The following is a 19,438-nucleotide window of genomic DNA, read 5'->3' as shown; positions in this document are numbered from 1 at the left end:
CCACACACACCCTAGTCCGATGCTGGAAGGATCTTTTTTGCCCCTGGATAGGTATTTCTCTGAACACCCTGTATGTGAATATATTGGCCTACATATAAGCAGTTTACATTAAATATCATAAGACCAAAAGATTTCTTGACTGTATACACATTGTATATTTTGTCACCATTAATAGGAGGCGCCACATGACAACACAGGATATGTCATCACCTAAAGTTTTTAGAGTCTGTTCATTAATTTGACGTTCTTCTCAGAGGTTGCAATGAACAATTTACCTTATGAGTGCTGATGGCTGAAATGATATACATTATTGTGGTTAGCATACTTGTTAAGCTCCCAGCACTGATGGCTGCTCCAGTACTCCATGCCAGGCTGGACATACTGGCAGCATATAGCTTCTTTTCCCAACACTGTGGCAGGGGACAGTCTCTGCAAGACCAGCTCATTGAATTGGTATGTCAGTTTTCTTCTTACTTTAACAATCTCCCCAGTTCGGCCATAATTGCGCAGAGCTCTGGCCATTTTCTGGTAGGTCATGATTTTACGGTTACCCTTTCTCTTACCCCAGTTCTCTGCCAGTCTCTCTTTATATTTAGAGACAAATTGGAATATTCCACTGGCTTCATCCACCCACTGGATGCAGTTGGTCATGTCAGGGTCATTCAGAGCTTCATGCAGATATTCATAGAGACGGAGCTTTTTCTTCCCTGCTTTAAAAGATAAAATGTGGTTCCTAAGTAGACAAAAATGCTTCCATATAGACATGATAAACAGTCATCATCCTCTAAAAGAAGGTAAGCTACAAGGAGGTATGTATGAACCAGGAGAGCTTTGTGGCTGCTTAAAACCATGTAGTTCCAACAGCCCCCCTATGCGGTTCCTTGGACTCCTGGCAAGCAGACAATTTTGCCAGGTAAAGCACAGGCAGGCGGATATTTCTTCTGTATGGAAGGGAAAAGAAGTATTACATGGCTTCTGATTCAGAGATGGTTTCTTGAGTGACCGAGTTCCCCTCCACCTCCGTATGGTGTCCATTTTTTTTGGTATTTTATCATCCTATTAATGGTTCCATTTCATTACCTTTACATGAGACGAATGTCAGGTGCATAAGCGCCCGACAGCCTTCCCACTGACTGTCGCTCTTGTGCTTTTACACAAGAGCGATAGTCATTCAGAAAATGGAGGCGGAGGGCACCAGAGATCTCTTCTGGCCACCTACCTCCATTTACAGCAAACAGGCAGTTATGTATAGCTGAACGACTGCCTGTTTATACAGGCTGATAACTAGTAGCTTCATTTTTAGGTGAGCTTAAAACAAGGCGACTCCGACCAGTAAGCAATTTCTCACTCAGTGCCCTGTCGGTGGCTGTGTATACACATGATGACTATTGCCCAAATTTACCATTACCGTTTCCAGTGCTTATTCCGGCAATAATTGCCGTGTGTAAAGGTACCTTTAGACTCAACTACACTATCACAACCTTATTTATAGAAAATTTCCTATATTTGTTTTACAAGAAACATTGTCAATATTTTATTACATCTCTATTAAGATACAAGAGGGCTGACACAATGTAGAATGTAGCTTTCCTTCTACCATGCTCCATGCAGAATAGCACTAATGTAGGCCACATTTAGACCCCGAGACAGATGTGCAGGTACGGGATAAAAGATAGATAGACAAGTAGATAGATGGATAGATATGACATAGATAGATAGATAGATAGATAGATAGATAGATAGATAGATAGATAGATAGATAGATAGTAGATAGATAGATAGATATGAGATAGATATGAGATAGATAGATATGAGATAGATATGAGATAGATAGATAGATAGATAGATATGAGATAGATAGATAGATAGATAGATAGATAGATAGATAGATAGATAGATAGATATGAGATAGATAGATCGATAGATGTGAGATAGATAGATAGATATGAGATAGATAGATAGATAGATAGATATGAGATAGATAGATAGATATGAGATAGATAGATAGATATGAGATAGATAGATATGAGATAGATAGATCGATAGATGTGAGATAGATAGATAGATAGATAGATAGATAGATATGAGATAGATAGATAGATATGAGATAGATAGATATGAGATAGATAGATATGAGATAGATAGATAGATAGATATGAGATAGATAGATCGATAGATGTGAGATAGATAGATAGATAGATAGATAGATAGATAGATATGAGATAGATATGAGATAGATAGATAGACAGATAGATAGATAGATAGATAGATATGAGATAGATAGATAGATAGATAGATAGATAGATAGATAGATAGATAGATAGATGTGAGATAGATAGATATGAGATAGATAGGAGATAGACAGATAGATAGATAGATATGAGATAGATAGATATGAGATAGATAGATAGATAGATAGATAGATAGATAGATAGATAGATAGATAGATAGATAGATATGAGATAGATAGATAGATATGAGATAGATAGATAGATAGATAGATAGATAGATAGATAGATAGATAGATGTGAGACAGATAGATAGATAGACAGATAGATAGATAGATAGATATGAGATAGATAGATAGATAGATAGATAGATAGATAGATGTGAGACAGACAGATATGAGATAGATAGGAGATAGACAGATAGATAGATAGATATGAGATAGATAGATATGAGATAGATAGATAGATAGATATGAGATAGATAGATAGATATGAGATAGATAGATAGATAGATAGATAGATAGATGTGAGACAGATAGATAGATAGATATGAGAGAGAGAGAGAGAGAGATAGAAACAATAGTTTAAATTTTAAAATGGTATACTTTTGAGTAGCTCTATGTTTGAAGATAGTATAGGAATACTGCTATTAAGTTAAATAGTAACATTCCACACTATTGCTACCATACTATGAGCAAATATAATTGAAGGCTATAAAGCTAGACATAGATGTATGATGTGTTGACAGATATGCAGAGTCATAGCTAAGCTCTCCTCTACCCACTGTGCTATCCCAGTGTTTAACAAACTACCTTGGCCAAGGCTTGTTGTTCCCCCTCCCCATAACCCAACACCTGGGGTACATGCCCCTCCAAATATGTATAAGGAAGAACTTCAAAATCCTTACTGGGCTTGTCTTCTTTCTACCTTCAATTGTAAATATCTATCTAAGCTCCCAATTCCACTTTATTGTGTAATTTTAAAGTTGGTCAACAAAATTTTGCATTCATGTAAATGCAGTATTTACCATATTTTTGTGGGGCTCTAGAAGAATGGTCTGTGTCATTCAGGTGGTCTTCTTCACCATTCTGCATGTCGTGCTGCATATGATTAAAATCAACAAACAAACTGGAATTTACCTGAAAACAAAGTAAACAGTAGTAGAAGTTCAAGGCGAACTGTAGCAGACCACTTCTTTGAAAATGTCTTTTTGGTGCCATCTAGTGGAAATGACAGTAACTAACGAAGGACTCTTGCTAGAGTAATGGTCTTAGTTAGAGATGAGCGAGCACCAAAATGCTCGGGTGCTCGTTATTCGGGACGAACTTTTCGTGATGCTCGAGGGTTCGTTTCGAGTAACGAACCCCATTGAAGTCAATGGGCGACCCGAGCATTTTTGTATTTCGCCGATGCTCGCTAAGATTTCCTTGTGTGAAAATCTGGGCAATTCAAGAAAGTGATGGGAACGACACAGCAACGGATAGGGCAGGCGAGGGGCTACATGTTGGGCTGCATCTCAAGTTCACAGGTCCCACTATTAAGCCACAATAGCGGCAAGAGTGGGGCCCCCCCCTCCCAAAAACGTTTACTTCTGAAAAGCCCTCATTAGCATGGCATACCTTAGCTAAGCACCACACTACCTCCAACAAAGCACAATCACTGCCTGCATGACACTCCACTGCCACTTCTCCTGGGTTACATGCTGCCCAACCGCCCCCCCTCCCCCCCACAGCGCACACCAAAGTGTCCCTGCGCAGCCTTCAGCTGCCCTAATGCCTCACCACCCTCATGTCTATTTAGAAGTGCGTCTGCCATGAGGAGGAACCGCAGGCACACACTGCAGAGGTTGGCACGGCTAGGCAGCGACCCTCTTTAAGAGTGGCGGGGCGATAGCTCACAATGCTGTACAGAAGCAATGAGAAATAGAATCCTGTGCCACCGCCATCAGGAGCTGCACACGTGGGCATAGCAATGGGGAACCTATGTGTCACACACTATTCATTCTGTCAAGGTGTCTCTGCATGCCCCAGTCAGACCGGGCTTTTTAATTCATAGACACAGGCAGGTACAACTCCCTATTGTGAAGTCCCTGTCGACCGACAGCATGGGTGGCTTCCTGGAACCCACCGGCGGTACATAAAAATATCCCATTGCAGTGCCCAACACAGCTGAGGTAGTAATGTCGTGCTTAATGCAGGTGGGCTTCGGCCCACACTGCATGCCCCAGTCAGACTGGGGTTCTTTACAAGTGGAAACGGATGCATTTATAATTCCCTGTGGACCCACAGCAGGGGTGGGTGCCAGGAAGCCACCGGCGGTACATAGAAATATCCCATTGCATTGCCCAACACAGCTGAGGTAGTAATGTGGTGCTTAATGCAGGTGGGCTTCGGCCCACACTGCATGCCCCAGTCAGACTGGGGTTCTTTACAAGTGGACACATGTAGGTTAAACTCCGTGTGCACCTACAGCATGGGTGGCTCCCTGGAACCCACCGGCGGTACATAAAAATATCCCATTGCAGTGCCCAACACAGCTGAGGTAGTAATGTCGTGCTTAATGCAGGTGGGCTTCGGCCCACACTGCATGCCCCAGTCTGACTGGGGTTCTTTACAAGTGGACACATGTAGGTTAAACTCCGTGTGCACCTACAGCATGGGTGGCTCCCTGGAACCCACCGGCGGTACATAGAAATATCCCATTGCATTGCCCAACACAGCTGAGGTAGTAATGTCGTGCTTAATGCAGGTGGGCTTCGGCCCACACTGCATACCCCAGTCAGACTGGGGTTCTTTTCAAGTGTACAGATGTAGTAAAAACTCCGTGTGCACCTACAGCATGGGTGGGTGCCAGGAAGCCACCGGCGGTACATAGAAATATCCCATTGCATTGCCCAACACAGCTGAGGTAGTAATGTCGTGCTTAATGCAGGTGGGCTAAAAATTTATTTGATTACACTGTAGGCGAGGGCCCACAAAAATTGCTGTATCAACAGTACTAATGTACCTGAAAAAAATTGGCCATGGCCAACCAAGAGGGCAGGTGAAACCCATTAATCGCTTTGGTTAATGTGGCTTAAGTGGTAACTAGGCCTGGAGGCAGCCCAGTTTAACGAAAAATTGGTTCAAGTTAAAGTTCCAACGCTTTTCAGAGCATTGAAACATCTAAAAATTGTTTAGAAAAATTATGAGTGAGCCTTGTGGCCCTAAGAAAAATTGCCCGTTCAGCGTGATAACGTGAGGTTTCAGGAGGAGGAGCAGGAGGAGGAGGAATATTAGACACAGATTGATGAAGCAGAAATGTCCCCGTTTTGGATGGTGAGAGAGAACGTAGCTTCCATCCGCGGGTGCAGCCTACGTATTGCTTACGTATCGCTGCTGTCCGCTGGTGGAGAAGAGAAGTCTGGGGAAATCCAGGCTTTGTTCATCTTGATGAGTGTTAGCCTGTCGGCACTGTCGGTTGACAGGCGGGTACGCTTATCTGTGATGATTCCCCCAGCCGCACTAAACACCCTCTCCGACAAGACGCTAGCCGCAGGACAAGCAAGCACCTCCAGGGCATACAGCGCTAGTTCAGGCCACGTGTCCAGCTTCGACACCCAGTAGTTGTAGGGGGCAGAGGCGTCACCGAGGATGGTCGTGCGATCGGCTACGTACTCCCTCACCATCCTTTTACAGTGCTCCCGCCGACTCAGCCTTGACTGGGGAGCGGTGACACAGTCTTGCTGGGGAGCCATAAAGCTGGCCAGGCCCTTAAAGACTGTTGCACTGTCTGGGCTGTACATGCTGCTCGATCTACGCACCTCCCCTGCTACATGGCCCTCGGAACTGCGCCTTCTGCCACTAGCGCTGTCGGATGTGAATTTTACCATCAGCTTGTCCGCCAGGGTCCTGTGGTATAGCAACACTCTCGAACCCCTTTCCTCTTCGGGAATGAGACTGGGAAGGTTCTCCTTATAGCGTGGGTCGAGCAGTGTGTACACCCAGTAATCCGTAGTGGCCAGAATGCGTTGAATGCGAGGGTCACGAGAAAGGCATCCTAACATGAAGTCAGCCATGTGTGCCAGGGTACCTGTACGCAACACATGGCTGTCCGCACTAGGAAGATCACTTTCAGGATCCTCCTCCTCCTCCTCCTCCTCCTCCTCAGGCCATACACGCTGAAATGATAACAGGCAACCAGCATGGGTACCGTCAGCAGTGGGCCAAGCTGTCTCTTCCCCCTCCTCCTCATCCTCATCCTCCTCCTCCTGAACGCGCTGAGATATAGACAGGAGGGTGCTCTGACTATCCAGCGACATACTGTCTTCCCCCGGCTCTGTTTCCGAGCGCAAAGCGGCTGCCTTTATGGTTTGCAGGGAACTTCTCAAGATGCATAGCAGAGGAATGGTGACGCTAATGATTGCAGCATCGCCGCTCACCACCTGGGTAGACTGATCAAAGTTTCGAAGGACCTGGCAGATGTCTGCCAACCAGGCTGTTCGTCGGTCGTCAGGCGTCTCTGTGAAAAACTGCCAGACCTTAGAGCACCTCGGCCTCTGCAGGGTGGCATGGCGCGAGGGTGTGCTTTGGGAAACACTTGGTGGATTATTCGGTCTGGCCCTGCCTCTACCCCTGGCCACCGCACTGCCTCTTGCAACCTGCCCTGCTGATGCCCTTGCCTCCCCCTCTGAAGACCTGTCCTGAGTAGGCGTTGCACACCAGGTGGGGTCAGTCACCTCATCGTCCTGCTGCTCTTCCTCCGAATCCTCTGTGCGCTGCTCCCTTGGACTTACTGCCCTTACTACTACCTCACTGCAAGACAACTGTGTCTCATCGTCATCGTCCTCCTCACCCACAGAAAGTTCTTGAGACAGTTGGCGGAAGTCCCCAGCCTCTTCCCCCGGACCCCGGGAACTTTCGAATGGTTGGGCATCAGTGACGATAAACTCCTCTGGTGGGAGAGGAACCACTCCTGCCCAATCTAAGCAGGGGCCCGAGAACAGTTCCTGGCAGTGTTCCCGTTCCTGAGCAGGTGTCATTGTAGTGGAGTGAGGAGGCTGGGAGGAAGGAGGAGCAGCAGACAGAGAATTCGGATTTGCAGCACTGGACGGCGCAGAACTGTGGGTGGATGATAGCTTGCTCGAAGCACTTTCTGCCATCCAGGACAGGACCTGCTCACACTGCTCATTTTCTAATAAAGGTCTCCCGCGTGGACCCATTAATTGGGCGATGAATGTGGGGACGCCAGAAACGTGCCTCTCTCCTAATCGCGCAGCAGTCGGCTGCGACACACCTGGATCAGGAGCTCGGCCTGTGCCCACACCCTCACTTGGCCCTCCGCGTCCTCGGCCACGTCCACGTCCTCTAGGCTTACCCCTACCCCTCACCATGCTGTATTACCAGTGATTTGATTTCCCAGGCAGGAAATAAATTGGCGCAAGCCTGCAGGCCAAATATAATGTTTTCACTTTTTTGCAAAGGGAAGACCCCACTGTGTGTATTCAATGAAAAACAAGAAGTTTAATATCTGTGGTGTGGCCCTCAAAAAGTGTCACACAACTATAGTGTAGCAGAGTTATTAACTCTAGCAGAGCAGGTATTTGCCAGTCAGGAAAGACAATGGCGCTAGGCTGCAGTAAAGCGTAGCTGGTTGCGTCTGATTTTTGTACGTTGTACACGCAGCACACACGTACACGCAGACCTTAGGACTGACACAGGCAGGCCAAATATAATTTCTTTTCCTTTTTAGCAAAGGGAAGCACCCACTGCGTATATTCAATGAACAAGAAGTTTAATATCTGTGGTGTGGCCCTCAAAAAGTGTCACACAACTATAGTGTAGCAGAGTTATTAACTCTAGCAGAGCAGGTATTTGCCAGTCAGGAAAGACAATGGCGCTAGGCTGCAGTAAAGCGTAGCTGGTTGCGTCTGATTTTTGTACGTTGTACACGCAGCACACACGTACACGCAGACCTTAGGACTGACACAGGCAGGCCAAATATAATTTCTTTTCCTTTTTAGCAAAGGGAAGACCCCACTGCGTGTATTCAATGAATAATAAATGTCTTCTGGCCCTGCCTACACAATTCTATCCCTGTAGTATTAATGCCGGGTGCAATGCTCTGCACAGCCGGTTTTGAGAAAAAAAAAAAAAATGCAACACTGCTAACAGCAGCCTGGACAGTACTGCACACGGATAGAAGTGGCCCTAGAAAGGACCGTTGGGGTTCTTGAAGCCTACACTAACTCCTAACACTCTCCCTGCCTAACCCCCACTTCTGTCCCTATTGCTGGGCGCAATGCTCTGCAGATCCAATTTTGGACAAAAAAAAAAAAATTACTGTGCTAACACAGTACTGCACACTAGTAGATGTGGCCCTGAGAAGGGCCGTTGGGGTTCTTGAAGCCTACACTGACTCCTAACGCTCTCCCTACAGCAGCACCAGCAGCAGCACTTTCCCTCAGCTAAGTCACAAGGCATGTGTGGCGAGCCGCGGGAGGGGCCGATTTTTATACTCGGGTGACATCTGATCGCCCCAGCCACTCACAGCAGGGGGGTGGTATAGGGCTTGAACGTCACAGGGGGAAGTTGTAATGCCTTCCCTGTCTTTCAATTGGCCAGAAAAGCGCGCAAACGTCTCAGAGAGGAAACTGAAAGTAACCGGAACACCGCGTGGTACTCGTTACGAGTAACGAGCATTCCGAACACCCTAATATTCGCACGAATATCAAGCTCGGACGAGTACGTTCGCTCATCTCTAGTCTTAGTTGATGTTTATCCAAACCAAACACGTAGAATTTCCCTTGTGCTTTAAATAATGCAAGTAGTCAAATCAGAGCACAGTAGGCATACGTATATTACTGGGATTTTCTTGCACAATGTACATGCAGATAAGACTACACTTACCAAGATGGTATATTATATTATGTGGTCCCCAGTCACGTAATCGGAGTTATTTAACTGATAATAGCGATTACGTAAAAGGAAAAAAAAAAGTTTAAAAAGTTAAAGTTTCATCTCCCCTCACCGATTTGAGTTTACGAGTCTAAGGAGGTACGAAGGCTAACAGAGCGCCACTTTTTACACCCCATCTCTGCCACTGAGGTCAAGAAATACCCCCCAAAATGTTGGGTTTACAGCAAGCATGGCAGGAGGAGGGATATTTGGTTTTATTGCCCCATGTCCCAACCAGTCTTCTGTAATTATCCCTGTTTTGAGACATACCTCATTCATAGGTGAAAAATCTTGTATTGGGAAGTCACTAAGAAAGGTGGTTTACTACTAAATAGACTATTTACTTACAGTTGGATCCATCCACATGTGCGTAATCGCATCTTCAGAAGGTGTTGTGATGTAGATGTTGCATTGTGGGTGGTTATTTAAGATGCTTGTATCATTTTTGCATTCATCTGCATGATAGAGAATTTTATAGAGTACATCATATTGGCTACTTTAATTTTGCTTTTCCTCGCCAGAAGTTAATAGAATCAGCAAGTCCTGAACTATCTATTATACAGTGTAATGTATCGATGTAAACTACTGACCAAATCTTCTCTATACAAAAGAGTTAATATATTGTGAAATAATTCTTTTCAGCACTGCCCAGATTTGCGGCCAATCATGCTGTAACAGTTTTTTATTTGCTTTTTGGAACTTCTGGATAATATTTTGGCTAAGAGAAATTAGCAGAGTGCACTATTGATATTTTTAAACTTTACTCATAGTATGTGGAACAAGAATTTACAGAGGCAGTATTAGTCCAAGTAACTAATCTCAGGAATTTACTACGTGGACCCCTTCAACTAATAATCTTAAAAAATACCTTTTATTACAATTGATTAAAAAAGAGGAAGAACAAATACACATATATTAAACTAAATCGATGCCACAATTCAAGAAATAGAGACCAAGTGCGCTGAATAGAGGTGGTGTATTCAGCTATTACGTATCGTTGGTCTACACAAATGACTAATTGATCTGAAATATGACACGATTGGTTATGCAAATGTCATCTTGATGATACAGCTTTGACAAGTGCGAAAACTAAGTATATTATATCACCCAACGCGTTTCCCCCACAACCGTGGGTTCTTCAGGGGTTCAGATACATCAATTCCCAGACATAAACTGGGTAGTGGCTTGGTTAAGATAAATAGTTGTTTATTTTGCCTCTCAGTATCCAGAGTAACCTTAGCAATGGAAGGACTTAGGATACACGGAATCAGGGATAAATCTGTTTTAGATAGACAGGTGCGACCAAGCTGGCAGCTTATGGTCATAGAGATATATATTCCGATTGAGGCTATTCAAAATTCCACGTCAGCCAATGATTGGAAATGGTGTGGAATTTGGAGCAATTCTATTCTCCCAAATAGAGTTTAACTAGAACAGTATATTATTCCAGTTATAAACTAGCGCCTTTTAATAAGCTCCCTAACGTGCTACATCAATCAGCATAAGATTGAAGAGCAAGGATATAGAGGTAGTTAGTTGCATGGACCTATGCTACCTATGAGGATGCTTAATAGTAAGATCTTCAGAATAGAGCCTATGATAACTGAAAGAAAATAAATGAAGAAATGAAAGAAATGAAAAAAACCGGCAGCATGTCAGTCCTGGTGGTGGGCTGACATTTATTTTCTAAACAACTATTTATCTTAACCAAGCCACTACCCAGTTTATGTCTGGGAATTGATGTATCTGAACCCCTGAAGAACCCACGGTTGTGGGGGAAACGCGTTGGGTGATATAATATACTTAGTTTTCGCACTTGTCAAAGCTGTATCATCAAGATGACATTTGCGTAACCAATCGTGTCATATTTCAGATCAATTAGTCATTTATGTAGACCAACGATATGTAATAGCTGAATACACCACCTCTATTCAGCGCACTTGGTCTCTATTTCTTGAATTAAGTGGCATCGATTTAGTTTAATATATGTGTGTTTGTTCTTCCTCTTTTTTAATCAATTGTAATAAAAGGTATTTTTTAAGATTATTAGTTGAAGGGGTCCACGTAGTAAATTACTCATAGTATGTGCTATTTCACAATAAGATAACATGCTGGAAGTCAAAGGAAACCTGTGTGCATGAAAAATCAATAGGCACATATCTTACTAAATCTCTGTAGAAATAAAAAATGATGCACTCAGTTTTTTTTGCATTGAGTTTTTCTTCTCATGCATTTAGAAAGCCTCATAAAGGTCCTATTCCTCCTCACTTATGATAATAGCAGAAAATTCACCCAGAATGAATAACAACTCCCCCTTTGTAATAGTCGTGTTCTTTGCTCTATCCTGATCTCCTCTACCATCCCTTAGTACTGTCGTACAGCCCTCTGTAATAGTAGTGTTCTCTGCTCTATCCTGATCTCCTCTACCATCCCTCAGCACCATCATACAGTTCTCTGTAATAGTAGTGTTCTCTGCTGTATCCTGATCTCCTCTACCATCCCTCAGCACCATCATACAGTTCTCTGTAATAGTAGTGTTCTCTGCTCTAACCTGATCTCCTCTACCATCCCTTAGCACTGTTGCATTTGATTGGTGTATGTTTTCTATAAAGTCTATGGTGTTCTATAGTGGTGGTCAGCTTGAAAAAGACTCTGTATGAGTTGAAACGTTGCTGCCCCATTTTTATGGATTAAATAAAAACAACAGCTTTTTGGAAGACCTGTGGTGCTGCTCCATTTTTCTACAATCCCTTCCCTAAAAATCATGGCTAGCTGTTATAAAAGGTAAAATAAAAAAAAATTTACTCACCTAGAAGAGCTGTCCGGCACGGCAGTTTTCTTCTGTGTTCTGGAGGCTGGGGATTGAAAAATCCCCGCCCCCAGAAAGCGCTGGTGTAATTAGCTGAGCATTCAGCCAATCACTGACAGCGCTCATTCAATGGCTGAGCACTGCCTGTGAAGACTGCCTCTTCTAGGTAAGTGTAATTTTTTTTTTACTTTTTTTTAATACCTAGCCATGATTTCAGGGAAGGGCTTATATTTCAAGCTCTTCCCTGAAAATTATCGCTGTGGGGGTTTGGCTGCAATCCACTGCTTTCAATGGGGCCGCAGCAGTCCCGACCCCATTGAAAGCAATCGGATAGCATCACTGACTTCTGCCACAGTGGGAATGAAGGAATCCTCTGCCATAGCTGTGACAGCTGTGGCAGAAGTCCGCAATGTACTGCCTATGTTTTCAATGGGGCCGATGGTGCTGCCTCCAGCTTCATTGAAAACACTGAGCGATATCGCAGATTTTTTTCTCTGCGCTGCAAGACTTAAGAAAAAAAAATCACAAATGAATATGAAACCATTGAAAATCATTGGTTTCACAATCATCGCTCTTGCATCGCAGGGAAAAAATATCGCTAGTGGGTAGGCACCCTCAGGCTGCTTTCTCATGGCCGAGAAAATTATGCAAGATTTGTGTATTGCGAGACACATAAATCTTACACGAATATGAACCCCATTCTTTTGAATGGGGTCATATGCATGAGCGATTTTTTTTTTCCTGCATCGCATCGCATGGCATTCCCCCAGAACGTATTGTCTATTGTTTTCAATGGGGCTGTCAAAAGCATCGCTTTCAGCTGCGCCAAAGGTTTGCTAATTCCTTGAAATGATGCGAGGTATTCTGACACAAAAATGTCTCACGCGGGGAAATCACACTTTGGTGAGCGCAATATTTGACCGAGTTTCACGGCCCAATATTGCAATTGCCCGTGTGAAATTAGCCTTAGGGTGGTTTCAAACAGGCGAGAGTCGGTAAAAAACAGATTATGAAACCAATGATTTACAATAGTGTCCTTCCTACCAGCGGTGTTGCGAGAGCAAAAAATCGCGGCAGGCTGTATCTTTCTGCAATGTGCATTTTTAAAATCTCCCATGTTTCCCTAAAGTGCCTGCTTTTTATCGCATAACAACTTGCGATGTGATGCAATTTTGACAGCAGAAAGTCCTACTGACTTTCACTAAAAAATTCCGATAAAAGTGTGTGAGAAAATTGCAAGCAATGATTTTGCGAGAAATCGCGGAAAAAAAGATGCGATTTTGCCGTGATTTTCACTGTCTTAGGTCGTCTTTACATGGCCGAGAAAATCGCACGAGATTTGACCGTTGTGAGACGCACACATCGCATTCAAAAATAAACCCCATTCTTTTGAATAGGGGTAATACGCATAAGCGATTTTGTTCATGCATGGCACCACAGTGTGATGCTATGCAAGAAACAAATCGCGGCATGTTCTATATGGCTGTAAGATCTCGCATTGCAGCCTCATTGTTTGCAATGGGAGAACTCCGCGATCCTCTGCCACGGCTGTGACAGCCGCATCGGAGGATCCCTGCATCCCCAAAGTGATGCGAGGCTGTTTTCACATGGAAACGCCTCGCATCCACAGGGCTTTCACATGGATGACGAGCGCGATATGGGTGCGGGATTCACGGCCCGATATAGCGCTCGCCTGTGTGAAGTTAGGGAATACAAAGTAATACTTTAAATTGTGCGCTTTCACCAGAAACTATGAAGGGTGCAGCCAGGTGACGTGTACAAATAACACAAAGCATGGTTTTGTACCTGTTGATTGTAGAATTTCATTGATGCTGGTTGAATTTTCATGCAGTACCTCTAGGACATCGTCAAATTCTTCACATAGTATATCTGGGTCTATAAAATTCTGTAGATAAGCCAACAGCTAATGTGAGAGTCGAGGGGATTACAGTATTTGAATGCACATTTTAGCTGTATGTCAATATTAGTTTCATAGTTTCCTCCCCATTCACTTCAGCTGAGTTTGTTCTGAGATCATTACAATAGGATTTGGACATGGAGATGGAGAGAGGTTTGTAGTTATGCCTCCTTGTATGTAGTAAGTAATTAGCAATTACTGGAACATTACCGGCAATTATGTAGTTTTATACTTTACATACTACTTCTTTTATTATAATGTACAATTTGTGTAAAATGTATCCTTCCAATGGGACATATGGGGTTAGGTTTTTTCCCCCATAATTTTAGATTTGAATTGACCAATTAAAAAAAAAAAAGCCTAATTCAGTTTAACCCCTTCATTGCTGAGACATGTTTTGTTTTTTTCATTGTTGTTTTTCAGTCCCCACCTTCCAACAGCTATAACTTTTACATTTCTTTGTTCACATAGCCTTGACACAGGGCTTGCGTTCTGCAGGACCAGTTGCATCATTTAATAGTACCATGACAGTGTAATTCGACAAACTGATATACCTAGTGTTATAACTACTCAGGTATACTTAAGTACATTTCTTTTACTTACACAGAAAACTAGTAGTGTTGTTTTTTACTTTTTGATTGGCTCCTTTTCACAATGGTTAGGAGGATTTGTAGCACAGTAAGGGCTTCTTCAGATCGGTGTTATTTGTCCCGTTGTGCGGCTGTGATAATCACGTTCGCATAACGGAACAAAACGAAACCATTTGTTTCAATGGTTTTCGTTTTCATTAGCATTTTTCTCGCCCGTTAATAGTATGGGCTTCGTAGTGATGAGCATAGTTGTGTGTTTTTGCCCTAAAGGTAATTTTGTTTATTGTATAGCTTATATCACTGAGATTTTGTGTATTTTATATAACCCAATTAAAAAAAAATAGTTTAAAAAAACATTTTATAAGTCAGGTGAAATGAAAAAAATGTGCTATTGTTCTTTGGGTTTCATTTTTACGGCATTCAAGGTGAACTAAAACTGACTTGCTAATGTTAATTTTACAGGTCAGTATGATGACGGTGAGACAAATTTATATGCCTTTCAATGTTTTATTACTTAAAAAAAAAAAACTTTTTTAATTTAAAAAATTGCTTTCTATCACTATACTCTGATTACTTTAGGTTTCCTATTTTTCTGTCGATGGGGCTGTATGAGGGCTTGGTTTTTAAGGGGCAAGCCGTAGTTTCCGTTGAGACCGACTTTTTGATCCCTCTTTATTCAATTCTTTTTCAGAGGCAGAATGATTTTTGTTTTACAGTGTTCACTGTCTGGGATAAATAGTACAATATTTTAATAGTTCAAACTTTTACGGATGCGGATATGCATATGTTTAGCTTTTATTAAAAAAGTTTAAAAAAAACACACAAAAAAATTTTTTGTAACTTTTTAAAATTATTTTTTCAGTTCCTCACCAAAATCTGCACACCTCTGGAATTTCAAAAGGACTTTATTCTGCTGGTAATTCCTCATCAAAATCCACAAGCAGCCCCGTGGCAGATTATGCTATGTCTTGTGGTGCATATTACTAAAATATTCTGCTTGTGTGAATACACTCTAAGGGGACTTGAACTTGCAGTTTTCTTATTATTTGTAGAATATACTACTATACTGCATTGTAGAAATTTGCACTTTTAATGTAAGTCTATTAAGCCCTGCCCACTGTCTAAATAGATGGAGGTCCCAATATACTGTGTATATTCTATGAATGACTCATATGAGAATATGCTTATAAATGTTATTGCTACCTTTGACAATGGTACTAAGTGAGAATGAGACTCTTAACAGCCCAAAAAGTTGTGCACTCCTTCTATAGGCAATACATTAGGCTGTTAATTATGCATCATTTTTCCCTCTCAATTTCCCTACCAGTCAAAAGGTCATTGTAGAGGTAATCCCACGCAGTAATGCAGTTAACTTTTATAGACTCACTACAGAACATTTTTTATTGGAAGGTTACTACATAAGATAACAATTTAACCATCTGTAATGTAATAAAGTAAATAAAAGTATTAAACTTTGTAATGACTAAATAAAACATAAGACTACAATCTGGCATTATTCCCAGCTAACCTCTGGAATTAGTAATGTATCCTTTTCTTTCACTCCTAATTTCATCATATTTTCCATTTAACTTATCTGTCTACTTGTTTCTTGGTTTTTATCAGGTTTTTTAGTTTATATCATCCATAACTTCTCTAATCCTGTTTTTAAATAAGAATTAAAGGTATTGAAATTCTATAGGTAGCATAATGGGTTTTAAAAAATTATCCTGCTTAGTTTTATGTATTGTCAGTTTAGTCATATCTATGTTATGAGCCCCAGATCCTGCAATATATTAGCTTAAAATATTAAAATAGCAAAGAACACAAAAATGCTAAAAAAAACCAAACTTTAATAAGTGCAATCAATTTTTTGGGATGAAAAGTTAAATTGACTGAATTAATGTTTAACTAAATATGCTATGTATAAAAATAAAATATAAAGATATTATATACTCACTTACCATAATGAATTCATCCACAATGTTCCTGCATTCAATAGTCTGTAGGAAGGATATACAAGGACAGTGTGATACCTATATTAAATGATGTTTTTATGCTAGTAGATTGACAGAGTAGCCAGAAGTCTTTGGTTTACCTTTGCTGCAGGGTTCCCTAAATTGAGAGAGTGCGATAGCAGATATTTATGTCCTTCTCCTTTTACACGTCACTTAACACGTACCACTATTTAAATTGCAGGAGTTGTCTCTTGAAGTCTCAGAGCTTGGACTGGAAGACTATACCGTAAATGTAAATATGGGAACCCAGGACATGTTCTCCATGTATTGTCTCAGCTTCACACCTCAGTAAAACTGCCTACTATTACCTAGATTGTGTGTTTGTGATAAAGATTAAGGAATGTCATTGTGGTGCTGTAAAGTGACTTTCAGTTGTCCTACATTGCTTATGTTCCATTAACCAGAGGAAGCGGATGGACTGCAGGCTGCAGCTTGGGATATTTATCAAGGCACCACAGAGTTCAACACCATCAGGAGAACCATTACTTTTTGTAAACGCTCTTCACCTGCTTACCCCAGTGATGCCCTATGCACAATGCTGTGTGTTTCTTGCTCTCAGATATTGTGTTGCAAACTTTGCAGACAAGTGGCCACTGGAAGAATTCATCATGGCGGTCTGGGACAGATGCAAAAAGAGGGAAAGGTAAATGACTTCAGTCAGAGGATGTCAACTATGAGTTAACTGGATGATAATCACTTACGGTAGTTTCACATCTGCACTGGAATGTCCATTCGTAGGTTCCATTGCCTATCTGCACCAAATACCGTAAGAAAAAGCGATGCATGCAGCACTTTTTCTTCCGGTAAAATTCTGCTGAGCAGAAACTGAAAAGACCCATTCGGCGCTGTTCAGCTCTGTCATTAAATGGACCACTTTGGCCTGCGGATTCCCCTTTCCTACTCCTCGAATGGAGCAGGAATCCAGAACCCCCGATGCAGATATGAAACCACCCTTACACAGTCTATAGAGAACCTGTATAGAACTGGCATCTACCACTGTATGGTGCAAATATTGTTCTTTGTGTAACTACTATTATTAAGATGAAGGCAGTTGGAAAGATGCATTACCTGGGTTGGGGGCCTGCTCAGGTTGGTTCAGCCCACCCTTCCTGTATTGAACCCTTACTTAAGCCACTGGTTCTAGTGATGGGTATAAACAACAAGTAGTGGGAATCAGCTATTATTACATATACAGGAAATGGATGACTCTATCAAGATATCAGGTTTTTCATTTCTGTATATGCTTACTAACACTGAACTGAAGTAAAAGCTTTCATCAGCAGTCTATGGGAAATGTGGCACAAAGCAAACAGTTTCCGAGTTTAGAGTATAAAACACAAAGTAGGAACAGTTATAAGATTGTTAGACTGGTAAAGCCCATTAGACATGGAGATGATTATTAGGCAATACTCAGAATAATTATGGTTTTTTTTCTTAATTTTTTAACCTTTTTAAATTAACTTGCTAGAACAATATAAAATGTACCCAATTCATGTAAAGTCCTGGCACTAGAGGTATTTAACTGTTTGTCCTCCATTCTTCCTTGATACAACAATAGAGATCATAGGGAAAAAAGTCATTATATTTACAAGTATAGAAACGGATTGTATTTATTACTGGATCTCTAGTAAAAAAGGCAATGTTTTCGCCAGTGGACACCAATGGCGAGGCAAATGTCTTTAGAAGACTTTACAACAGACTGGACAGCTCCATTTTGTACTTACTGCAGGAACTTCCTGTTTTTCTGGAATTGAGAAAGTGGAAGTAAAGGCCTATTTAAACGTAATGATTATTTCTCAAAATTCGTTCAAACGACCGAAAATGAGCGATAATCATTACATGTAAACACTGCCATAATGAACTTTTCGTCTAAATGATGACCTTAAAATCCATCATTCAGCCGCAGAGATTACACGGGAGCCACCTGAAGAACAATGCAGCTGTTTGCACAGCAGGGCATGTGGTTAGTTACATGCTGGGCTCTGCAAGTAGTTCCTGGAGACCCCATTTACATGCAAATGAAGATGAAAAAGTGTTAATGGACATTAGCACTTTATGCAAAAAGATTGCTAAAACTTTCAATTGTTCAAAAGATTATGTTTACGTGTAAATTAAAGTAATTCTGTGGCTCCAAAGTATGGTAGGTCTCCATCTATTCTATATGCAGAGCAAGCTGTCTCAAAAACTACCTTTTAGAGAAGACCACCTCAATCTAGACTAGATTTTTCTGTAACTAATTTTCCATTACATGATATGCTCTAGAAAACACGTTTTCACAAATATTTTGAGTTATTTCCTCAGACATTTCCTTCTTATCTTTGTGTTTTAGTTTATCCATAAGTTTCATATTACTCAGTAGTAGAGATGAGCGAGCATACTCATCCGAGCTTGATGCTCGTTCGAGTATTAGGGTGCTTGAGGTGCTCGTTACTCGAGACGAGCACCACGCGGTGTTCGTCTCGATTAAATGAGCACTGACCATTGAATTCAATGGAGCCGGCAATACAGCCAGCTCCATTGAAAGCAATGGGCTGCCGGCTAGTGCGGGATGAATTTTCGGGAAGGGCTTAAAAATATAAGCCCTTACCTGAAATTCATCCAGAAATGTGTAAAAAGTAAAAAAAAAATCTACTCACCTTGTCCCGGCAGAACGATGTTAGCCCATTGAATTCAATGGAGCCGGCAATACAGCAGGTTCCACTGAAAGCAATGGGCTGCCGGACAGCGCTGGATGAATTTTCGGGAAGGGCTTAAATATATAAGCCCTTCCCTGCAATTCATCCAGAAATGTGTAAAAATAAAAAAATATATATACTCACCTGGTCCCGGCAGACGGAGTTCAGCCACGGCCAGCTGGCAGTTCTTCTGAACTGCTCTCTGTAGTATTCAGCAGCCGGGGATTTAAAATCCCCGCCTGCTGAATGAGCTGCCTCTGATTGGTCA

The 19,438-nt window shown here is 41.8% G+C and overlaps 1 protein-coding gene across 1 annotated transcript; it reads right to left on the bottom strand.

The window, feature by feature from the left end:
• Positions 1–276: 276 nt before the first annotated feature.
• On the bottom strand, positions 277–18,842 carry SPIC (Spi-C transcription factor). Its single transcript, XM_066589289.1, has 6 exons — positions 18,744–18,842; positions 16,442–16,480; positions 13,779–13,896; positions 9,512–9,618; positions 3,256–3,367; positions 277–710 (listed from the first exon to the last, which is right to left on the bottom strand). Exons 1-6 carry the CDS (start codon positions 18,840–18,842, stop codon positions 277–279), a joined length of 909 nt encoding a protein of 302 aa, XP_066445386.1.
• Between the last annotated feature and the right edge of the window lie 596 nt (positions 18,843–19,438).

This window comes from Eleutherodactylus coqui, chromosome 2 (assembly GCF_035609145.1).
Source record: "Eleutherodactylus coqui strain aEleCoq1 chromosome 2, aEleCoq1.hap1, whole genome shotgun sequence".
Lineage (NCBI taxonomy): Eukaryota > Metazoa > Chordata > Amphibia > Anura > Eleutherodactylidae > Eleutherodactylus > Eleutherodactylus coqui.
This window is presented reverse-complemented; position numbering and strand designations above follow the sequence as displayed.